At 38.8% G+C, this 26,304-nt stretch overlaps 1 protein-coding gene across 7 annotated transcripts in view; it reads right to left on the bottom strand.

Annotated features, from left to right (window-relative positions):
• Positions 1–26,304, bottom strand: part of MLLT10 (MLLT10 histone lysine methyltransferase DOT1L cofactor) — a 310,090-nt gene that overhangs the window by 121,279 nt on the left and 162,507 nt on the right. For all 7 annotated transcript variants that reach the window (XM_075922496.1, XM_075922495.1, XM_075922498.1 and 4 more), the window contains 2 exons: positions 15,292–15,387; positions 4,053–4,308 (listed from right to left, as the gene is read on the bottom strand). In XM_075922496.1, the coding sequence (XP_075778611.1) occupies positions 4,053–4,308; positions 15,292–15,387 (352 nt within the window). The remainder of the gene's footprint in view (positions 1–4,052; positions 4,309–15,291; positions 15,388–26,304) is intronic.

Raw genomic sequence — 26,304 nt, 5'->3', positions numbered from 1 at the left:
TTTCTATCACTGTTAAAACTGCTTAAGAAGCTGAATAGTCTAGAAAATAAAACTTGGGAGGTGGAGGTCCCTTTTGAAACAGATCTTTACCACCTCAGGGCTTGTCTATGTGAACAGTTGGAATGTGGCAAAAGAGGGTGTATATCTACCTTGCATTTGACAGCTGTGCACTGTTTTGTGGACCCTGCTGCAGCACACGTACACCCTGATGCACTTTAACCTACTTCACTTTGAAATAGGAGTAGACAGCAATGTTCTACAGAAACTCTATTGTGCAGAAGTAGGATCCACGTAGGTGGAAATCTAGTTCAAGATACATTTACACCCTAGCCTGCTACAAATGCAGGGCTTGTAATGTAATTTTTAAAACATCTATTTTGGTTTCATTATTATTACCATGTTTGCTTCTTACTTTTTTCACCCAAATGGGTCTGATTCTTAGTCACCTCACTCCTGAGCTTGGGACAGGGACGGAGTGGAAAGGAGAAAGTAAGTAGAACAGACAGACAAAAGTGGCTTGTAATCTTCTCATGCCCCCTACATTTTGGCATCATGGTGGGCCACAGTGTAAATAAAAGCACATTGCTTTATCTTACACTCTGATAAGCCTCCAAAGACATAAAGAGTAACTAGCACAGTGTACAATAGTCACATCCCCAGTCTGCTTACACTCTGCTTTTGACATGCCCCCTAAAACAGGGTTCTGAAGTAGGGCTATACATAGAGCACTTGCACCAGTTCCACACTGGCTATAGAGGTACTCTTCAGAAGGGTAATAGATATGTAGCCGAGTATATGAAGGGGTATTTCTCAGGTGGTTGTATAAAATAGAGATATTAGCATGTACTTGTTTACACGATAAACCTGGGCTCACTGGTTAATCCTAATGGTTACAGAGGCAGCAAAGTCGGGGGAGAAGTGAACGCTGGTGTTCCACAGAGACAGCAACACAGACGGGAGCTGGTGTTGGGGGGGGAACCATCTTAAAAGCCGGCTCCTGCCTGCCCCCCTGCATGTAAATGTGCAACCGCTAAAAATGTCAGTGGCTACATCTTTACAAAAATAAATGTGTTTTTTTTTTAACTCCTAGTATAAAGGGGCACTTTAAGCCTTTCATACTGTAGGAAAAGCATAAAAAACATTTACATAACTGAGAGTCAGTGTTCCCTGTAAGCTGAGTGCCTGCCCAACAAAGATGCAGGTGCTTCCAAGCTGATTGACAGAGCGCCCTAAGCTACCCACAGCCAGCAGAATGTGTTTCTATTGTTGAAGCACATCTGCACATGCCTCAGTGCACATAACAAAATTTATTCCACACATGGACGGAAACAAATTAGAGGGACCATTGCTGAGACTCATGCTACCTCACTTTCTACTTCTCATATATTAGCACAATGTTGAAATGACTTAGTTTCAAATATACAGAGAAATGCTTAAAAAATCCAAATACAAATGTGTTTTCACTGAATTCGGCAAGTATTTCTGGACCTTTTTAAAGTTAGGTTTTGAAAAATACTGAATATGGGACATAATTACCTGCAAGTTGGTCTCCTTTGAAGAATACATTTAGAATTCCTTTAACCCTATTTTTTTATATTATATTCACACACCAAGTAGGTATAGAAAAAGAGTCAAACAATACATTTTCGGAAACTGGTAAAAGCGCTTTATCAACAAAAGCCATATTTTAACATTAGTACTCCATTAAAGTAAACTCAAATTAAAAATCAGTTAAAAAATAAATAATTTACATTATATCAATGATTCTAAGATAACTTCAATTTTGCCACTTAATTTGCATTCATATAAAGATGCTTTCCATCATCAATTCTGACCTATCGCATGTTTCTTTTATATGTTGGTTTTTACAGCTGCTATAAAGATCAAACTAATGTATTAAATATTTTTAAACTACAAAGTATTTTAGGAGCAACTGGTATTCCTAATCAATAAGGTACTTTAAACACTAAATCTTTACTAACTTGGTAAGAAGAGTGGGGAATAATGCTATAAATTCTCTCTGTTCAACAGCACTCTGTTACCATTCTTGGCGCCTATTTTTCTTTCACTTTTCTTTCATTCTGGGCTCTGATTTTTAAGAGTTAATACCGTAAAAATCTAAACAAAACATTACCTATATTTTCTCATGCTTCAATACAACACACTGATCGCATTTGGATTATTTTAGCATGCAGAATGCAAACTGAAGGCATTGTTTCAAAAAGTCTAAGTATAGAGGATGAATTGCTACCCAAAAGTTTTGTAATTTAAACCTGTAAACGGTACACATGCAAACATTTCTATTGGCTTCAACATGGGCATCAAGGACAAGCCTGAAAAGAGTAGTGAATCCATTCATAATTTTGCCATAACGAAAAGAGCCTGACTTATTAAAGAACATTTGCATTATCCTATTTTGAAACACTATACACTTCCAAAAGAATGCAAAGAGAAATTGTAGATTTAAAAGAGCTAGTAGAAGTTGCAATTATTTCCCATCATATTTTTCAAGACACAGCCTGCATTTTAATAATACTGTTACAATACCTTTATTTGCAAGAACGCTTATCCTTATTAATTTGTTTAATACTATGTTATATACGTGTAAAAATCACCACTAACATAAGCTATAAGGGCATCCATTGCAGAACACGCCAACATTTTTACAAGTGTCTTAGTCAAAACAGTCATTTGATTCATCTTCAATATTTGCTCTTGAGAAAAAAAATTGTTGTGGCCAGCTTTGATTTGAAAAGCAGAGGAAGTCACGTAAATCCAAGTGACTCCTTCAAACGGTATGATTTTATGAATTAAACATATCTTATGTATTAAATTACCTGCCTAAAATCAGCAAATTTAAAAAATAATAATTGTCATGTGCATAATAAAGTACTACACTATATTCATATTTAAGAAATGATCTCTTTCAATATAAGATTTCAATAATACTCAAGAATGTAAAGTAAAACACCCTCTCAAAACAAATCTGCAAATGGTATACCACACATGCTCACACACAATAAAAACCTTAACCAATACATGAAATAAGATATAAAATCATAACCGGCTGTTATCATTCTGATATTCACCAACTGGAAATTTTAGAATTAATATAAATCATCTTCAAAATACATGAGTTGTGGGTTTATGTTCCACAGATTATTAATACAAATTATTGATAAAATCTGTTAAATGTAAAAACTATTACAAATTCTGACTACTCTTCCTGACTACCACAATTTATCCTACAGACAGACCAGAAATAGTGTGTGTTTTTGGTTGGGTTGGTTTTTTTTTTTGGGGGGGGGGGGGGGAGTATTGTCTTAATGATGCCAGTAATGGCTCCAGTATGCTATTTTAGAATGTCAGAAAGACCTATGGTATATGTAAGTGATAAAATTGTATATAAAAATTACTAAAATGTGTATAACATATATACATCCTCAAAAATATTTCATACCCAGTAGACAGACCAGAATGGTGTAAACATTAAAATGTGCATTTATATTTTTGAAAGCACATTGTAGACTCATAAAAAGCTTTGTAAGACAAGTTTCAGTCTATCTTAAATAATCATTTGGGACACAAATGATACATGTTTTAATGTACATAAAATACAAATAGAAGCTTCTTCAGTGTCAGTTTTACACTCAGCAATTTAAAATTACTATTATTAAAATGTCTTCTATATTTGGACCATATATGCCAAATTTCAGCACTAAGCAGATTTACCAAGAGCCGAAAACAGAAATGTCAAGCGAAAACTAAATCTAAATGGTCATAAATTGACTTCTCCTGTAAAAATAGAACATATACATAGCATACATGAAGAGAAACACATTACTTCGTTTTCAGAAAAAGAGAACAGCAAAAAGACGCAACAAGCATTTATTAATTTCAAATAACCAAACTTTTCTATCATTATTCTGGAAAACGGGTAAACTATTTTTTAAATTTAAATATGAAAGATTTCTATTTACTTGTAGGTCCAGCATGGAAGCAGTATTATTTTTTATTATTATTGTTATTATTATTATTAATAATAATAATACCTGGCTGAAAAGGACTAGCAGCTGATACTGTTGTTCCTGGATTCCTTCCACCAGCAGGTTTTCTTCCTCTCTGACCTGAGTTGTGACCTGCAGATTTCTTCCCTTTGCTCTCTGACCCTCTGGTCTCTGAAGCATCTCTTCCACTTGAAGTATGTGCAGACACTTCCTGGAAATTTGCATTTGTAAATCGAGCTGTGGTATCTTCCAACCGCTTCAAAGAGCCTGGCATCGAATTGTTGATAGTGCTTGTGTAAGTCTAACATTTTGATTAAAAGAAAAGAAGTTAAGAGGAGACTGTTAAGACCACAAAAAACTGTACATCAAGCAATAAAAAAAACTAGTGGAAGAGATAAACATTCAAGTACCGTAATATTAAAGAAAACAATATACTTTTACTTTCATAAATGAGTGTATATTTTAAAGAATAATTTGAAATGTTTAATCTTATTATGTTACAACAGCACCATAAAATAAAGAATAGAAAGTCAGTTACTAATATGTAATATTTCAGATCAGATATAGTACCAGCTGTCAGTTCAGTTAGCAAGCATCAAATTGCAGCAATTAGTGGAAATGTATGTGCTGACATAGCCACTATATTTATCAAAAGGCAAACAGTAACAGCTCTACTTATCAAAATAATGCTAAAATTTCAGCAATAATTGCCAAGTTTGTGAAACATGGTGTACAATCAGAAAGCCTACAGTTTTACAATTATGTCACCAATCTTGCAGAGTTGCTTATGTACTTAATTTCACACAATTAGTAGATTGCTTAAAGTTCATGAAGTTAAACATAAGTGTAAGCCTTTGAAAGATTCTAAAAACAGCTTCATGGTACAGAAAATGTTTACATTTTGAGGTTGGATGGGAGTATCTGAATTACTTTACAGAATTCCAAGACTATTTTCAGCTGCACATGTGTAGCAAAAATTCCATCACATTAAAAGGGAGATCTGAAATACTATGAAAGATCAGATTTTTATATTTTATATTATATATACATATGCTATATTATTATGAAATTACACACGCATAGTCTTAAGATATGACTTTAAACTGAGAGAAATGCTTATTTCTTATAAAACTAAACTAGACCAGAAACTGTGTGATTATGACAATGTCTTGTTTATTAGGCAAAACGAGGAGTGTTTAAATGATGATTATTCAGATGTAGAAGTTACTTTGAAGAAATTATTGGGCTGTTAATATAACACGATTAAATTCTAAAAGCTTGGCTGTGTGATTGTTGGCAAAAATCTTAGAATAGTAGTAAATGATAACTATTTTGATAACAGAGAAATTCTGACTCCATTGAAATCAATGGCAAAAATTCCTATTCCATATCTATATTTATGTTGAGTTTATCTCGTATTTCTATGAACGAGTTAATACTGTATGGATTATAAGGTATTCTTAGGCCTTTCGCTGGTAGTGATATTTTAAAGCAGGTTTTCTGTGATATAATTTATGTAGGCTAAAATGAAAAAATATGGAGTTATTAAATATCATTGTATTTGTAAAGTTTTTAGAAACTAATAAAGATGAAGGACTTTAATATGATGGGTGAAAAAAATATGAGGAAAAGGAGTGACATTCAGTAGTTGTATTTTTTACTAAACTGAGCAGACACATAATTAAATAAAACACTAATTTGCATAGAAAACCTATGTAGTAAATAATGGTTAAACAGGCCTTTGTTTAAATATTACATAACAATATTAAACAGTATATTTTCCTTTCTGATTATTAATGCTCTGAGATTCAGGACAGCACTTAAATATCTTCATACCCATCTCCACTAAGAAAAACATTTATACATGTGTTGTTTAAGACCCATTAAAACTATTCTCTAAAACGACACTTTCCTGAATTGGGTCTATAGCACTATAAACACTACTTCATCATCTTGCACACTGAGCTTTTATATAGATGGCAAGAAAAAATTCTCTTCCTTTTCACTAATACAGGTTGGACCTCCCTTGTCTGACACCCTAAGGACCTGAGTGGTCCCGAACAAGAGTATTTGCCAAATGAAGGGAAGTCCTTCCCAACATGGCCTGTGCTGCCCCCTGCTAGCACTCCAGCTGAACCCCGCTGCTGCCTGCCCAGACATGGCTCCCCAGGCTGGAGCTCCATGGCTACTGGGGCTGATTCTCCGCAGCTGTTGGGGCCAGGGCTCTGTGGCTATCAGGGCTGATTAGGCTCCATGGCTGCTGGGACCTGGCAGCTGTCATGGTGGCCAGAGCTCCATGGCTGCTGGGGCTCAACAGCTGCTGCAGCCAGTCCCCACTACCTCTTGGCAGCAGGGACCTACTGCGCCACCCACCCCTCCTCCACCCTCCTGCCCTGTGCTGTGACCTCTTTATACCTGGGTTCTGTGGTCCAAGAACATCTGTAGCCCGGCATGTTGCCAAACCAAAGAGTCCCAGTTAAAGAAGGTACAATTTGTATAACCACACCAGCCAGAAACTCAAAAAAAAATCATATTAATAAAATTCTCCTGTGACAATACAATTCAGGTTTCACATGTTGGGATATACTACTAAAACTGTGAGAATTCAGGAAGCTATACTGAGCAAAATGGTCCCACCTTTTAATCAGTAAGATATTAATATTCAGCAATATCTATTTTTCACTTGAGAAAAGCTATTTGTTTACTCAACAGCATCTTCAGAAGCAATATATTCTCATGTTATTTTGTTTCATTCTAACTATATTTTTTTAAGTTTTCACAGTTTTATACAAACAATGCAAATTATGGTACAGAACAGGGAAGTACTTTTCTAAATTATTACTTGTAAGTATACCAACTAACTCTCAAAGTGATTTTAGTAAGATATGAAATCCAATTTGCACAGACCAATAGGATTTAAGCTCCTTAAACTCCATGGCTTACTTTAGAAATATGAACCTTTTGCATGCTGTGCAGGTCAATTGGGAAACCACCCCAGCTCATTTTTCAATCATTTTTCCATTAGCTTGGACTGGTCTTGAAGCTCTCCATCCCACTCTCATGTGACCTGTATAACCTAGTACAGGTCAAAAGCCATGTAAAGAAAACACATTGGTACTCTTCACTTGTGTCAAGTGGAGAAGAGGGAGGAAACTCAGCAAGGGTGCTGTAAATGGAACATAATATGAACTCCTACTTAGAGGATCAAATTAGGTTTGGTCAGTTCCCCAATGTCACTTAATGGAAAAGATACTAGAGTCACTCAGAAGTTTAAAGTTGCTACTTTGCTGTACTCCAACTCTAAGTATATGTATTATAACATTCTGATCCTCCTAAAGTCTGGAATTCTAGAAATCATATTGTATTCATATTAGCTAGCTAAATTCAGAAAAAGCAACAAAATATGAAAAGCTATGCACTCAATTCTAACTATTTCTCTTTTGTCACTATAGCAAATAAACAAAGTTATAATATGTAGTACAATGAGCTAAATCCCCAGACATACCATGCAACACCATTAAGCGAAACGCGATCCTAAAATGCAAATTGCAAAAAGTCATAGAGCTACAAAATCATCAATTGTAAAAAACCCTTGATAGAGCCCTAACAAAAGATCTAACATGTAATTTTATTGTATCTGGGTGCGAAGAATGGAAGTTGTCAGTCAGGCTAATTACTTAAAATGAAAGTAAGCGAAGTGAGGTTTATCTAAAACTGCTAATGTGACTCAGTTCAGACAAGAAAAAATATCACTTGGAATTTTCTGAAGAGTAGTGAGGGAAGAAAATCTGTATAACTAACAAATTAATGAGTCTGTACTCCCATCCCCAGACCTGACATGAAAAGCTCAAGCATCAGCCTAATTGGAGCTTCTGTTCATCCTACCCCACCAGGCCAACTAGCTGGATGTTAAAGCACCGCATAACACAAGCTAAAGAGTTTTGTGTGTGGATGGGAATCAAGTTATGGGTAATATTCAAGTTATAACTTGATCTAACTATGCTGTCAAGAAACACCCAAAGACAGACATAGACCCAGACCCAATATGCTTACTGCAAAAAGAGACAGACCAACAGACAAAGAGATCCAATGAAACAGGCAAAGACATCAGGATAATGGCAAGAACATATTTTCATTCCAGTAATTTACCATATGTGTTTGGTCAGTTTTTATTTTCTTTTGTTGGTTTGGGGTGTGGGGCAATGGTCATTGGGATGAAGGCCAGTTAGGTGCACGGTTAAGAACATAAAAACATGAGAACAGTCATACTGGGTCAGACCAAGTTCCATCTAGCCCAGTATCCTGTCTGCCAACAGTGGTCAATGTCAGATGCTCCAGAGGGAGTGAACAGAAGAGGAAATCATCATGTGATGCCTCTCCTGTCGCCCATTTCCAGGCAAACAGAGGCTAGGGTCCCAATTCCTGCCCATCCTGGCTAACCTAACCTCCCTCAATGAATCTATCTAGCTCTTTTTTGAACCCTGTTAAAGTTCCTGGTCTTCACAACATCCTCTGGCAAGGAGTTACACAGGTTATCTGTGAGCTATATGAAGAAAAACTTCCTTTTGTTTGTTTTAAACCTGTTAACAATTAATTTCATTTGGAGACACCAGGTTCTCATGTTATGGGAACAAGTAAATACTGTTTCCTTATTCGCTTTTTCCACATCAGTCATCATTTTATATACCTCTATCATATCCTCTTTTAGTCTTCTCTTTTCTAAGATGAAAAGTCCTAGTCCTTTTAATCTCTCTTATTGCACCCATTCCAAACCCCTAATAATTTTGTCACCCTTTTCTGAATCTTTTCCACTTCCAATATGTCTTTTTTTGAGATGAGACGACCACAAGTGTAGGCAGTATTCAAGATGTGGGTGTACTATGGTGTTATACAGAGGCTCAAAAAGGCTAGACACCCCAGGTTTATATCAATTCCCTGAGTGAAATAAGATATATTAGAAAAAACACTTAATTCCAATATAACTGTGTCCACACTCAGGCTTTGGCTGATGTAAATTTTCTGCAAAAAACAAAAATAATAAAACCAATGTAACCAATCTTGTTATATTGGCAGGAGTTTCTAGTGAGGACCTTGTGTAAGGATGAGATAAGCTTACTGTTTGACAGTTGATTTTTCTTGGTGCTCTAAAATCCACAAGCACACTCAAATTGTTTTTAAAAGTACAATGCTGATTAGGGGGGTCTAAGAGTAGGATTATTGGCAAAATTAGAGTCCTTTTGATCAAGGACCTCCCAAGAGTCAACAATTCTGGAATAAACAACCTTACAGTAACATTTTCTAAAGTTCCTACAATTTTTTACACACAGCAGAGGCTCAAAATATGGCTCTGATCCACCTCAAATTGGTATCACCTAATTACATCTGAACTCAGATTGGGTCCCGCACCTACTAGCACTTTCCTAGAGTAATTTTTAAAAAGTTAAGTATTTAATTTAACTCTATAAACTGACTTGAAACTGTGTGCTAGAGACATCAATTTGTGCATGCAGTGCAAAACTGCTGCTCTGGATTGTCTCAGTGTTTGTATAGGCACACCTACTGCCTGTTACTGGGCAGCTCATGGCAACATGTCATAGCCACTGAACATGAACAATTCCCAAAAACTGTGATTATGAGTTCTGCTCTCAAGAGATCTCTGAGAATGTCTGCTGTGCACTCTACCATTCTCTGCCCACATTTTGCTTTGGATGAAGGGCTGCACCAGGGTCCCACTTTTAGAAGTTTTACCCTGGGAGAAGAGCTTTTTATTTAAGAGCATATATTTCAAAATGCTTTAAAATCCACTCAGATACTTAGATTATCTTGAAAACGATTATGTCAGGGCACAGGGCAAATAGTGTGCATTTGGGGTCATTTGACAAGGAGTTCCTCAGTTACGGCTGTCCCAGTACAAAGTTAATTGTTATAATCAAACTACTCTAAATCCCACTTGCCCCAGGAAATTGTCTTGAAAACTGATGTGTCACAGCAAACCTTCCCCTTGACTCAAAGTCTGTCTGAAAGAGCACAGCCTTTTGGGACAAATGGGCTACTTCATCTCTCTGCAATCCTCCTATGGTACAGGAGTCCTTCACCCTACGCTAGTCCCCAAAATGGAATAAGGAGCTTGACAGGCCAGTTGCCTCTTTCTTTCCATCCTCTAATCCCTCCAACTCTACCTGGATCATGGAGGCAACAGGGGGAGAAGAGACCTGACAGCTGAGTGGTTGTGTGGAAGACCCACTGATCCTCTATCAGTGTCCCTTAAGCATGCTCTCCCACTACCATCACTTTCTCAAAATAAAAGGGGAACAGACTATCAAAAACTTTGTTACACTTAACTAGCAGTGCCTCATCTTTTTTCCAGAACACTTAACATGCATAAACCTATAAATCCAGGAAATAAAGTATCATGGGAAACATCTAGCATTGTGAGAGTCAGCAAGAGTGTATACCATTACATTGGATACCACACAGATAATGGCAGATTATTTATGGGACTGGTCAGGTTTCGTTTTCTTCCATTACCAATTGCTAACTGCAGAGGGAGGAAAGAGTTCAGGTTCTGCTGGGGGGAAGGGTGTGGACACCATTATCTTAACTTCATTTTCCATCTTAACTTCATATCTTTGTTTAGAGGCGTAAGTATAAGTGAATTTGACATTCTGGATAGGTATGAGGAACTGCTGGTTAATCTTAACTTTGCATTAATAAGTAGCAAAATTGTATTTTAATTCAGTTTTCTTCCTGTTCTGTCTTCGCCCAATACTTCCTATCCTTCCCTTCAGTCAAATCCTGTTAACACAGATTATGAGAAAAGCCTAAAGAGTAAGGGAGGGTTGCACATGTAACCTCCAAGTTTTAGGGTGAAAAAGAAGTATTCACTTCAGAGCCCAGGCTGAGGCCCTATTCCACACATACTGCTACAGTGTCAACTGGAAGTCTTGGTACCTCAGATGGCTATAACCTTATCCTAGAAGATAGATTCTGCTGTGACTCCCACCTCACGTAACAGTGAGAAAGTCAGGTGGGTCCCTAGTGCCTCTACTTTGCCTTGGTACGGCAGGACTTGCTCAGGAATCTCAGTGCAAGTAGAATATCCATCATTTATAAGTATTCATGTTTTCATTTCAAAAGAATCTTAGAACATTAGGTATCACCATAACATCCTTGTGAAGTAGGTCACACTTCACACACACTTTATTGGAAGAAAATCATGCAAAGTTTAAATGAATTACCCAGGAACACAGAAGGAATACCAATCCTGAGACAGGCCAATACACCAAAAGCTGTTCAGAGCTCTCAATATTTTAGTATTACAAACTAATTCTATGTCCTATATCAAATATAATAGTGTCACAAGCAATTTCTCTTCTACTACTTCCATTTCCAACATGCTGAGCTGCAGCACAATCAAATATCACCCATAAAAGTAGCTTTGGATTTTTATTTTTAATAATGATGCCAACAGCACTTCTCTAGTCTTCAGGCTAACTTTTAAATGCAATAGTCAATTTGAAATTAATTAACTTTTAATTTCAAATACAGATTGAAAAAAAGATATATATTTTCCTATGTATCCCCATATTATCGATACCAGGGACTGCAAACAAAGTTAATATAAAAAACTTGTGTTATGCTATGAAGGTGTAATCAAGGACATGTTAAAAAAAATTGACAGTCTCTTAACACTGATGTAACTGGACGGGATGGAAGAAGGAAAACTGATGCAGATCATCCATCTGACTGCATTTAACTGATGTTGGAACATTTTTCTTGGCAACTCTGATTATAGGGTTTCAATGGTTTTCACAGTCTCTTGCCACATTTGTCTTACATTTAGCAAGTACAAGTACACTATGCTGGTCCAGGCCCGGCCAAGACAGAAGTCAACAGCTGTAAAAATGATGAATCCAAGACCAAAAAAGGCCATATATTCCACAGTCACAGATGAACTTCTTTAGAAAATTTCCCTTCACAAGACATTTGAGGAACACATCAAAGGCAGGTTTACTATATTATCTGAGTTCCAATTAGATTATGAAACCATAAAAGCGTGCACAGTTCAAATAAGCATTCCTAATCTTAATAAGAATAAATGAAAGTGTCCAATCATGCTGAGAACATCTGCTCTCCTAGTGATGGATCTCCAAAACTTTTACAATTCTTGAAACAGTGATTATATCCTCTAGAGTTTTAGACAGTGAAAAGCAGAAGTTTCAGGTTTTTACATGTTCTAACAAGTATCTTGGTGTTTTTCAAGCATAAAGGTTAAATGTTTTTGAGTAAGGAGTCAAATTCCAGCAACTAAACTACCACATGATAAGGCCTGGGTGCAGGGGTTTGTCAGCTTTCCATAGAAAGATCAAACAATTATACAGATAAATACCAAGAAATAAATAACTCAAAACAACACTTTTCAAAATCAGGTGTCAAACACTACTGAGAATCTGAGATCCCAAAAGAATGGGAGAAATGCATTCAAACTCCAAGGAAGGAAAACATATTTATAAGATACTTTGTGGAAGAAGTGGGCTGTGCCCACGAAAGCTCACGATACCATCTACATGTTTTGTTAGTCTAAAAGTGCTACCAGACGATTAGTTGTTTTTTTCTGTAATAGACTAACTCAACTACCCCCTGAAGCATCATTCGTGTAGGTCACTTTTTGTAGTCCCACTTAAAAATAGTCTTTACAACTTGGCATTTCACACAGGTCACTTTAGTTAGAGTCAAGTCAGCACTAAGGACGTTAAGAGGCAGGTAACTGGCTAATCATGTAGTTGATACAATTTCTATAGACTACACAATTAGTTGATAAGGGTAAGCGATAAGTCCCAGCTTGCACCAGGTCAGGAGCTACCCCCCACTGCAGCTCTGCAGTTTAAATGAAGTAAAATCAGATACATTTAAAATGCAGTGTCACAGCAAGGATAGGTTCCAGAACCTTGCACAAGCAAGGACTGAGCTGGACTTGCTCAGTCCCAGCTCATGCTGGGTCCAGCAGCCTCTGTCCCCGGGCTGACTGCAAACAGTTCATCTAGTCAACTACTTGTATTCCCCCTTGCTGCTTCTATCAGCCAGTACTGTCCCCATTGCTATTTCTGTATCGGAGGCAGCAAGGTGGGGGGAGCAGCAGCTGGTGCAGGGGGGGAACTGTCTTAAAAGCCAGTTTCTTCCAGCACCAGCTCCGGAGTGCTGTCTGCTCCCTGCCCGGCGCTACTGCCTCTGTCTGCCATGGACAGAGGCTTCTTTCTGGCAGCCTCCTCCACTCCCCACCCCGCCAGCAGCCTCTGTCCATAGTTAGCTCGGGCCTCTGTGGACATGGACTGCTGTCAACCGGAGAGGCAGCAGCATGGAGTGGCATGCATCTGTGAGGGGAGCTAGTTTTTAAACTGGCTCCACTCACAGACCGGCTCCTGCCTGGCACTCTGCACTGCTGCTTGCCCGGGCTAGCAGGGGGCTCCCCAGAAGTGGGGCCGGATTGACTGGCTGCCAGCCCCGCACCTGGAGACTATAGAATGGTTAACTAACCATTAAAAATTCATGAGGTTAGTCGACTATTCAATTAACCAATAGCTAATATCCCTAGTTCCAGCCCAACTGAGGACTGTGGGGGGCAGATAGGGGGCTGGAATGCCAGCGCAGGTTCCCCCATGCTTGGGAGGGGCCCTAAGCTTGGGAGCCAGATCCAGGCAAACCAGGGGCTGCACCTGGTCCACGGGCCTTAGGTTCCCTACCCCTGACTTAAAGTAATCCAAGGGTTTGGTTGCGTCAGGAAAATGAGATGTGCCTGGAATGGGACTGCTTCTCCTAAAAATATAGAGAAAACAGACAAAATCTCCAGGCAAGTGCAAGGGACTGGCTATGGTCAAGCCTTCCTTCACCAGTCAGGGACCGCCCCAACCCAAAGCCTCCCACCCACCCAGAATCATACACTGAATGAAAACAGTGATGGCTGTTCCTCTTCATCAGGAAGTGCAGCAAAAGTGCACAGTTGCTGTATTCCTCACTCTGGCTGAGGAGCGCAGAGGGCAGACAAACTGTACACTTTGCATTTGCTCCCTGACAGGGACAGGAAGGTGAAGAAAAAACAGCCCTGTTACAAATGGGGGGAGGGGGCTTTTGGGCCCTTCGCCCTCACATACACAACTCTGCCCAGGGCCCCTCCTGATCCCCCAAACCTGACTCCAGCACCCCATATGCTAAGAATCTAACAGTGTAACCGGTAAATGGTTAACTAAGAAACATGAGCTTATTGATTACCATAACGGTTATATGTCGGCTCCCGGTCTCACTCTCGAGGCGAGCCACCTTCTATCCGACACTGCTGGCTCTACATCAGAGCCTGCAGCACAGGGCAGCAACCAGCTCCATTGGAGTGGAGTTGGGAGCAAATACACGCTTGCTCCCAGGAAGCCGGCTTCTGTCCTATGCTGCCACCTCTATCAGAGGCAGCCGACTCCCCAAGAGCAGAGTGACAGGCAGGAGCCAACTGCCCGTCCCCTCACATTGCTCCTTCTGTATCAGAGGCAGCAACACAGGACAGCTGCCAGCTCCCCAAGAACGGGGCAGCAGGCACACATCTGCTCCCAGGGAGCCAGCTGCCACTCCGCACTACTGCCACTGCTTCTGTCACCACCAGCTCCAGGGGAGCCAACTCCTGCCCCGTGCGGCAAGCTCTGCAGTAGAAAGTTTATCAGAGCATGCAGTGCTGCTAGCTCCCCGGAAGTGGGGCTGGCAGCCAGGAGCTGGCCCCTCTCCTGGGGAACCGGCTGCACTGCAGGATCTACAGTATAAGCTTTATATTGCAGAGCCCACAGCATGTAACTGCTAAGATTTTTAATGGTTATACAGTACCTAATTAACCCCTTTTTAGCATCCCTACCACAACCCCCTGCTCTCTGCCCTGAGTCCCTATTAAGGACCTGAGCAACAGAGGGTAAATTTACTTGTTTTTAATATTTCTGAATTCACCAAATTTTATCACACACAAGTACAACTTCTTTATAGTCTCTATAGCCCCATGGTGTTGAGCTAATTCTGAAGCAATAGGCGCTATAGCCAAATAGCCACATGTGGTTAATGGCTAGCACGTAGGACACCACAGCTATAACCATTACATAATAACCATTATGCAATTATAAAATGCTCAGACATTCTTCATACTGCAGACTTCGGAGTTTACAACACTGTGTTACTAAAAACATGTTTCACAATGTAAATTTAATAATAAAATTTAACTTAAATCTTAGAGGGGAGGAAAAATGAATCCTTAACTTACTTTCTCTGTAGTTACAGTAAGAGACGGAACCAAAGATGGTGAGGATTCAGGTTGCTTCTTGTATTTCTGTTTGTGTTTGTCTTTTTCTTTATATTTCTAAAAAATATGAAAGCAAAATATAACCCAAGTTCTTGTTAATCTTCAACGTAACCCATGTATTACACACACAATGTAATTTTATTATATAAACATTAAAACAAATGTTGACTATAGAAGTTATATGCATGTGAAATATTAAACACGCACTTTGTTCAGCAGAACCATAAGAATGTTTGTATTGGGAAGCAGCATATTCTTTATTAGTTACAGTAATTATTATTGAATTACTATTACTAAAATAAAACTATCTTGCCAAAAATTAAAGATCTACTACTGTAATATTACAGAAGAAATGAATTAAAAAGCTTTTCCATTATGTTTTGAAGTTTTTGTATTTCCACTAGAATTACTGTATTCATAATGAACATTTTATTTATCATTTGGTTATTACTATAAATCAGTAGTTTAAAAAGTACTATAAATCAGGCAGAATATTAACTAATTTACACATCTCAGGCTTGCCTTACTACTGGTATCACAAATGATAATTTTATCAAGATGGCCATTTCCAGAAAACTATACTAATATTATTTATTACAAACTTCAGCCTCAGGGTAAAGTGATTAGTTCATGTACTGAGAGGAAATCAATTCTGAACTTTCAGTGAATTACACTGAATAAATAGTAGATTTCTCTTTTAAAATGGGCTGAAAAACTAGAAAGTATTTCTGTTTTCCTTTATTTTCTGACCAACACAAGTATAGCTAGCTACTACTGTGCAAATACCAAAGAAAATTGTCTCTTTTCCTGTTTTCAATCTAAGGACATGAGGCCACCTACAAGCCCCTCCGTTTGCAAAATCAGGACCTAAATTTTGTGTTTGGAGAAATCAATAGAAGGGTAGTAACAAACAATCTTTGATTTTTATAGCAATAATATGCTCTAGGGGAAATGAACAATTAACAAATCAGTTTAATGCTGTAGAAGTACTTCTATTTTTTCCTGTAACTGAATAGCAAATGGATTTAGATTTTTAATTAGGGCTGTCAATTAATCGCAGTTAACTCGTGATTAACTCAAAAAAGATTAGTCACAATTAATCACAGTTTTAATTGCACTTTTAAATAATAGACTACTTTTTCAAATATATTTATTTCAATCACAACACACAGTGTACAAACCTCACTTTATATTATATTTTCTTTAAAATATTTACACTATAAAAATGATATAGTAATACATAATAAAGTACTGTAGTGCAATTTCTTTACTGTGAATGTGCAACTTACAAATATTCAGTAAAACCTATGCTATCTGGAACTTAAGCATCCGAAAAACTGTAGAAACTGGCAAATTACTTACGCCAGGAAAAGCAAAATAAAACAAAACAAAAATGGAAACTGGCCCTTTAAGTGCCAGGCCACTCCTCAGACAAGTGTGTAGCATGTACCTAGGGGAGGGGCGAACAGCAGCAGAAAGCAAGCATCTCGGCTCCCCCCGCAGCTCCTGGAATCCCCGGCAGGCCAGCACTGCCCCCCCCCCCCCCGATCCTCCCACCCCGCCATCTCCGCCTCCCACCCCCCTTCACCAGGCCACATCCCTTCCCCCCCCCCACAAGCAGGCCACATCCCGGCCCCCGCACAGCTCTCATGGCCCCCCCTTGTAGGCCCCGCAGAGTGTTCCCCTTCCCCCCCCCCCCCCCCCCCAGATAACCAGAATGTTTAGGTTACCGGCACACCCTAATCCCTGGGATTGCCGGATAACACAGGTTTTGCTGTAAATTGTTTGTTACATAACTGCACTAAAAAAAAAAAAAAAAAAAAAATCACAAAACTTCAAAGATCCAAATCTGCTCAGTACTACTTCTTGTTAATCCAATTACCAAGACAAACAAGGTTGTTTACATTTATGCAAGATGCTGCTGCCGATTTTTTATTGACAATGTCACCAGAAAGTGAGAACGTAGCTGAAGTTGCAAGGTATTTACATGCCAGATATGCCCTTTCTTGCTTTGGCCACCATTCCAGAGGACATACTTCCATGCTGATGATGCTAGCTAAAAAAATAACCTCTTAATTAAATTTGTTACTGAACTTCTCAGGGGAGAACTGTATGTCTCCTGCTCTGTTTTACCCACACTCTGCCATAGATTTCATCTTACAGTACTCTTGAATGACGACTCAGTATATTGTTCATTTTAAAAACACTTTCACTGCAAATCTAACAAATTCAAAGGTACCAATGTGAGATTTTTACAGATCATTACAGCACTCAACCTAAGGTTTAAGAATCTGAAGTGCATTCCAAATTCTTAGAGGGACAAGGTATGGAGCATGCTTTCTGAAGTTGTAAAAAAGCAATAATCTGATGCCAAAACTAGAAAACCCCAACCACCGAGAAAAAAAAAATCTACCTTCTGCTGGTGGCATCTGATTCAGATGATGAAAATAAACATGCATCAGTTCACATTGTTATCTAGTAGAACCCATCATAAGCATGGACATATGTCCTCTGGAATGGTGGCTGAAACATGAAGGAACATGAATCTTTAGTGAATATGCATGTAAATATCCTATGATGCTAGCTACAGCAGTGCCATGTGAATGCCTATTCTCACTTTCAGATAACATTGTAAATAACAATCAGGTAGCATTATCACCTACAAATGTAAACAAACTTGTCCGAATGATTTGCTGAACAGGAAATAAGAATGAGTGGACTTACAGGCTCTAAAGTTTTACATGGTTTTGTTTTCAAGTGCAGGGTTTTTTGTACATAATTCTACATTTGTAAGCTCAACTTTCATGATAAAGAAACTGCATGACAGTACTTATGGTAGGTAATTTGAAAAATACTATTTATTTTGTTTTTTACAGTGCAAATATTTGTAACCAAAACAAGTGTGCAGTGTGCACTTTATATTTGGGGTTGCAATTAAAAATCAATGTACTTGAAAAGGTAGAAAACATCCAAAATATTTAAATAAATTGTATTCTGTTATTGTTTTAACAGTGTGATTAATAATACAATTAATTGCAATTAAATTTTTAATCCTGCAATTAATCATGATTTTTTTTAAATCATTCAACACCCCTAGTTTTAATTTCTCCCTAAAAATATTACTGAACTTTTATTTAAACAGCTCATGCTTAACTTATTAGAGAGCAGGGGAAAAGATTATTTGTAAGCAACTGTTGCTTGACTATGTTGCTTCTGCAGATTCACATCTGTCAAAATTCTGTGTACCTGCACCATACCCAGAAGAACAGTACTGTATGTATGACCACTTCTTCACAGAAACAAATGTTTGGCGATAAAACTACAAAAAGTATGCATGGTCCCAACTCCTTTTGGCTAACTGAAAGACTCAGAACAACTGCTCCAAAAAGTGGAGAAGGAAGGTGGGCTCTCCAAAAGCATTATATTCAAACCATTATTGGTAAGTAATCTCTCTTTTTCTTGCAAGAACTATTACTGTAGATCCAAATAAAGATTAAGTGGCTATGCAATCCCCAAGCAGGAGAGCAAAATATTTATTTAATAATGATTACAAAACCTCTCTTATTGTAACACTGTACCAAATCAGATATCATATCACAGGAGTAGTGCATGTAAATCCATACAACTCCAAACATCAGTTTTCTACATATTTGCAACAGAAGAGCCATCAGCATGCCACAAAAGCTACTTTAGAGATCGCTGAATGAGCTTTTAAACGTCCCTAGTAAAGGGTCACTAACTAACTGAAAAAGTATACACACAAAGTCTAATACATTCTGAAAATATGAGTATACTCTACTCTACATACATAACCTATGAATAACTGATTTTCAAAAAAGTTTTATCTTCTCTAAATAACTCAACACCCTCTTAACATCAAGTTTATATGACTCAGTCTAACCAGGGAGTTAATATTGTTTTAAAATACAATTTCAGCATAAATATAGGGCAAGAACATGAAACTGTTTTGCCCTTGTGAAACAGAGTGTATAGAGTAGAGATGTTAGATAGCAATGAATTGAATAGTCATGTAACCACATAAAATATTATCGGTTACATGACTATTTGATAGACCTTGGGGGCAGGGCTGGCAGCCCCCTGCCGGAGGAGCCCGCTAACGCCCCTCCGGAGAAGCTCTCCCCTGCCACCCTACGCTGCTGCTTCTATAGGAGAGGCAGCAGCGGGGTAGTAGGTGGAGCCAGTCCATGAAGCCAGCACACGAGAAGAGCCAGCTTAAAAGACAGAGAAGCAGCAGCACAGAGGGAGGGAGGGAGCAGCTTGTGTGAGCAGATACACACAGGGAGCTGGCTTGAAAGCCAGATTCCTGCATGTACTGGCTCCTGCCTGCATCCTCCTCACCCTCCACGTTGCTGCTTCTCTACCAGAGGCAGCAGCGCTGAGGATGTTGGGGGAGGTGGCTCCAAGGATCCATTGCTTGTGAGCTACAGGCTTAAAAGCCACTTCCCCATGGGACAGGTTCCTGACCCCTCCCTCTTGCTGGCTTGAAACAGAGGCAGGGGGGAAGGGAGGGCAGCCTGCATCTAAGTCAATAAGATTAACCTATAAGCCTAGGCTAATTGGTTAATCATGTACAGGTACTTGACTACACATTGACATTCCTAATAAAGAGTACCAACAACCACAAATGCCTGTTAGCACCCATGAAGTTAATATAGCAATAAAAGATAATATTTAGAAATGGGTAGTACAGAGAACTCTCATAAACAGTTCAAAAGTTGTTTCCATTGGTCTTAAATTTTAATTTCAAGCCACTAAAATGGAAAATGCTGAAGAACAAAGGAATCTGCAATGCTGCAGTAGAAAATATACATAGAGCTGGGCAGTATTTTAACAAAAATGCAGTTTTGATGGACTCAAATCTATTTGTGAATCTGACACAAATTCACTCAATATTTGTTACCTGAAAAAATATTTTCAGGGATTGGCAGTGGCAGTGGAGGTGACAGCCTCCCTCAAACTTCAGACTACTGGTTAAAGCACTCAGCTGAGATATTGGAAACCAGATTTCCATTTCCATTGCTAGTTGTTGTAACACAGGGATTTGAAATTGAGTTTCCCATGCTCTGAGTGTCCTAACTACCAGGCTATGGAGTCACTTATTCATACAATCCCTACCTATGGCTCAATGACTATTTATTCTTATTCATAGTAATTACCTAGGATGTGGGAGGTTCAAGTTTAAGTCTCTGTTACAATTACTATTTAATTATATAGAAAAAGTACAAAAGCTTCGACAGCAGATTATGAGAGACCCATAACAGTATAACCCATAGCCAAGTAGCTAGGGCACAATAGTGCAATGCAATTAAGAACTATATTCAAATTCCTTCTCCACACTAGGCAGAGCGGGAGATTGATTCCAAGCCTCCCACATCATAAGTCAGTGCTTTAAATCACTAGGTTGAAGTTATAAAGGAGGTCATCACCATAACCACCATGCAAAAAAAAATGTATTTCAGGTCAAATATAACATGTTTCATTTAACCTAAAACACTTTTTTTATTTGCCATTTTTTTTCAATTTCTGGATTCCAGTAAATTTAACTTTTTTCTGAACTGCGAGTAAACCGAAAAATAATTTCTCCCCCAGATCTAGAAACCACTTAGCGTATTCTAAAACAGAAAATGTTGATATATTTAATAAAAAAAACACTCAAAATACCAGAAATCAATGTTAGTAAAATAGGCAACCTATTGGCCACTGGCAGACAACCTGGGCACTCAGGATGAAATACTGTAAATTTCAAAAAAGGTTGTTTGAGTTCAACAAACCGGAAGTGAAAAGTCCAGATAAGAACTATGAGAAGCAAGTGAATTTGTCTCCTCTTATCTCTTCCTTATAACATACAAAAAAAAATCTAAGAAATGCAAAAAAGAAATGATTACTCCAATCATAAAAAAGCCATCTGTCAACATGCCAGTATCCTTTTCTGCCCTTTAACAAAAAGGGGATATATACACATTATTTTTTTAAAGCAAAATGTATTATGAACAGATGATTCCCTTTTCCAGAATACAGCCTGTGCCACTGCTGTCTTCAAGGACAATTTTTCTTGTTCCTCTTTCCATAGGAGAGTCTCAAGTGAAACCTTTTCCCTAACTGATGAAAATCAGTCTTGTAGATTTGATAACATAAGCAGCAGTTACCAAGATGAATCTCTGACACAAAAGGCTGAGAATGATACATGGCTATAGTACTACGTTTATTTGACATAACTCTTGATTTTGTATAAGGCCAGTTTCTCAAGCTGTGGGTCCCGACTACCCGGGGGTCACGAGCAACTTAGAGGGGGGTCACAAAGTTTGAGAACCCCTGGTATAAGGAAACATGTCAGAACTCAAGGTATAGCTGGAAGTTCTAGTATATTTATTGGAAGTATAATAGCCCAAAAAGTCCTCAAGGTCGTCTTTAGGCCAAGGACTTGAAACAGGACTACTTTCAGAAACTAAAACTCCTTGATAGCAGTGGGTTTGAATTGACCAATCATCCAACTACATCTACCAATGAGATTCCTAAATTTCTAAAATGAATTGCCTTGACTGCCTCACATTTTGTTAAAACCTTAGCACATGGTGAGAGTCTAAGAGACAGCACGTTATAATTATGAATGTTTCTTACGCAGTACTAAAGATACTGTCCACTTGCAACTCTGATAGAACTATGACAATTTGTGCTTGAACACTGAGGGTATGTCTAGACTACATGGCCCCGTCACCAGAGCCATGTAGATTAGTTTACTAGACATACTCAAATGAAGCGGCGATTTAAATAATCGCCGCTTCATTTCAATTAAAATGGCTGCTGTGCTGAGCCAATCAGCTGTTTGTCGGCTCAGCGCGCTAGTATGGACACTCCGCAGTCGACATGAAAGACATTTATCGACTGCTCCGGTAAACCTCATCCAAGGCATAACGGGGTGGTCGACAAATGCCTTTGATGTCGACCGCGGAGCATCCAGACTAGTGTGCTAAGCCAACAAAACAGCTGATCGGCTCAGCGCGGCAGCCATTTTAATTTAAATGAAGCAGCAATTATTTAAATCGCCGCTTCATTTGGGTATGTCTAGTAAACTAATCTACATGGCTCTGGCGACAGAGCCATGTAGTCTAGACATACCCTGAATGGCCTAATCAAGTCCCATCACAACATAATACTTGAATCTCCAGATACATCTGTTCAACTGTTTCCAATCTAACAAAGTAACATATACCTCTTAAGAGCACAAAAATAGATCCCTAAAAAATATAGGGAAGATGGATTAGGAGGCAGCACCTAGCAGAACTACACTGCATAACACAGCCCTTCTGGATGACTTTTAGAACCCAACAATTCATAATGATACCATCCTAGGCTGCAAGAAAATGATACCACCAAAATGATACCACCCCAGTGCTGAAAAAGGAAACAGAAGGGTTTGATACAAATGCTCTTGTGTTCCATGGATTCAGAACAGAAGTTCCCGCAGAAGCTGTTGAGGTGCAGACTTTGATAACCTGATAGTTAAGACCTCCAAAAATATCCACTAAATAAATCTGTCCACTCAAAAAGAAGATACTAAATGTTCACTAGGGCTAATCACTTCAGCGTGACTCAAGATAAAATTACACAGCATTATCAAGGCATAGGCAGCCATCAAAATGAGGTTCTAAGACAACTTTCCTGTCAAACAATCTACTTAGCTGGCCTTCAGATGCTGCTTTGGCCTTAGAAAAGTAAAAGAAGTGGGCAAAGTCCATTTGAGCTAAAGGGTTAAATCTGATTCTAGAGTTGGCCAGATTTACCTCAAGATATATCCCATGTGATCCCACTAGTCTTGGTACCAAAAACACAGCCCTACTTCTGGGAAGAAAAAAAGAAGAGACGACAGACGAGAAACCATTCGCACAAAGTCCGAAAGGCTGAAGATCTGGCTAACACATTGGTCTGGCATTCCCTCCAGACCTAAAGGTCATCCCTTAGATTTACTACCACAGGTTCCTCAGGACATGCCACAGAAGATGATTCCAGGTTACACACTCTCTGAAGAGCCTTCAGATCTTAAGATCTTATCCCTAAAGACCTGTAGTTAGATTCATATTACATCTTCTATGATGGATCATAACTCTTCTGAAAAGAACCATATTTTTAACTTATTTTCAAAGTAGCTGGCAGGGATTAGATGCCTCAATATAAACTGATCCCAGCTGGACCAATGATGTCAGAATCAAGGAAACCCTTGACGAGGCAATTTGATTAAAAGACTATTGCAGAGTCTCTGCTTCTACCAAGACTCAGGACTGAAGCAAGTTTCAAACACACAAAAAATCTGCTCAAGATACAAAGACCTGGCTTCCACAAGGTGACAGAGTATTCAGCTGCAGTCTCTCTTCTCACGAGATAAAGCAGCAAGAGATCCAGTGACCCTTCATAGAAATTGTATTGTCATACAATGCAATTTTGGATACTTACTTTGCATGATCAGCCAGTTAAAAAAGAAAAGCAATACAATAAAGGAGGACTAAACTGGATCAGCAGCTATAGTAAACTCACATCAAAGCAAAGCTCCAAGACAAGTAGTGAATTTAACAACAGTATGATCTTCTAGTCTAAAACAAAGTTTAAAAAACTCAGGAAAATGGGACAGAAGTTGCCCAAAATAATGGATGCACGGTTGCTAAATGAAGGCATCAGAACTATAAAAGAACTGAAGGCAGGTGGAAACTATATATCCCATTTACTGCCTCAGGTCTGAACATGTAAGATTCATAAGATGGATCTCAACTGTTTCTAACCAGCACTGCATTTTAGATAGCTGTGTTCTTGGTACAAACAATTACACATCCCATAAACAGGGATCTGTAGGGGTGTAGCCAGACACAAAAACCCCATCTTGTTTTTCCACGAGCCCCATCTTGTTCCCCCCCCCCCCCCCCCGCAGAGAGCAAGAGAAAGACAGTCAGCCTTTGATGCCCTGGGAACACAGGTTTGCTGCCTGTCCCTGACTCTACCATAAACAGAAACCAGACAGTAAATGGGCTAGCTGACGACTGGGAGGCCTCCCGTCGCCGTGATGGCTAGTACCAGTAATTGACACGCCTGCACTGTCCCAGGAGAGGAATCTTCACCCATCACATACCAGAGGTGCCCATTGTCTGCATTTTCCCAGGTGTAAATTATGCTTTGCACCCTTCGTGGGAAACTTGGTGTTCAAAGCCATTTTTCCTAATTGGCCACTTGAAACCAGGAAGAAGCCTACATGACCCAAGGGGTATAAAAGAGGTTCAGCAGCCCACCCCATTTGAGCTCCAATCTTCTATACCTGCTGGCAGGTATTGATTGTCTCCCGAGGTCTGTGGGACGCCCAACCTCGCCCTACTTCTTCCCGAGGGATTGAGAGAAAGACGCTGGCCACGCCAAGTCTGGAACGCAGGGGTAAGAATCTATACCTGCTATGTGTCTATTTTGCATGCATTTAATAAGAGCTCAGAGAACCAAAGGGTTTCATGGTACCTGTAAGTGACTTACTAGTGTAATTTCTGTCCTGTCCTTTGTAGTGTCTGTGTTATCTGTAACACAGTAGTAGCATTTAACAACTAAGTTTACCCTGTAACAATAAATAGTAACTGTTTAAGCTTTAACCTGGCTCCTTCAGTTGCTGTAACAGAACCAAGCACAATTTAAAAGAACTTCAGCCGGTCATAAGGGACTCACTGCCCTGACCGTCGGCTGACAAGGGGCAATTTTCAGAGTATTCATTAATAACCATATTTAAAAAGACATGCAATGAAGTTCATGATAATGACAAAATATTTATATTGTGAAGACAAATATTTATGATATTGATATTAAATATATATTTACATACATATGCATAAGAACAAGCAAACCTTAATCTAGGATATCGCTAAACGACAACTAGTGTAAAGTGAGACTGGTATTTCATAGCTGTGATTAACCAGAAAGCTTTATTTCACATTTGGGAGCGCAAAAGCACCTTTTTAAAGTTACATAACACAAACTACTTTAATTACAATAATTGCAGGCTGCAGGATAAGAAAAAGACAGCAGCATATCATTTTTTTTAATACAGAAGCAACTGCAATTACAGACACTGTCCTCTATCAAGAAAAAAATGAGAAGACAAGACATATTTCTATTTTCTCACAAAGGCAAAAGATTTAATGTTACGAATGATAAACTATTATGAGTTATTGACTTAAAAATTCTTAGCTTTAGCAGAACTGCATCCTGTGTGTTCTAGATTATTTCGGGGGGATTAAAGATGTTCACCTGTTTTCTTTTCTACCCTTACAGACATAGCAAAACTTCCATCATTAACTACCAGAAGGAAAATGTCACCTCCTATGTAAAATAATTCCATAAGTCTATTTCATAGTTGTATTTTTATGTCTAAGAAAACGCTTACAGGATCGTCACCTGAATTTTAATTTTAAAAAATCTAAATGTGAGACATCTTTCTTCATTCTGATCACAGAAATCCTGGGAACAAAAAAAGCTATCTTGGGAGTTAGTTAGGGGGTGAAGTGGAAAGAAATAAGAGGATTGCCCTAATATGTGGGAGAATTTTGTAGGAGTGTCCAACTGGGAACTCATGTCAGAAGTGCATGGGCAGCCAGCTTTTAAGCCAGCTCCCCATGTGTACCAGTTCCTGCGGAACCACCTCACACCTGCTTCCTCCCGCCTCCCCCCCGGACTGCCTCCCACAGAGGCAGCAATGCGAAGGAGTGGGGACGATAGGTGGGGAGCCATCTTAAAAGCTGGCTCCCCAGGAATACCACCTCCTGCTTGTTTCTCTCCCCCTCCCCCTCCACACACACACTGTGTAAAGGTGTAAGCAATATGAATTTCTGTGGTTACACGTTTACATAATTAACATATTTTAACATCCCTTATTTACACGCACACACACACACACACACACACACGTTTGTTCTACAAGATTCCAGTGAATGA

This window comes from Pelodiscus sinensis, chromosome 2 (genome assembly GCF_049634645.1).
Source record: "Pelodiscus sinensis isolate JC-2024 chromosome 2, ASM4963464v1, whole genome shotgun sequence".
NCBI classification, from domain to species: Eukaryota; Metazoa; Chordata; order Testudines; family Trionychidae; genus Pelodiscus; species Pelodiscus sinensis.
This window is presented reverse-complemented; position numbering and strand designations above follow the sequence as displayed.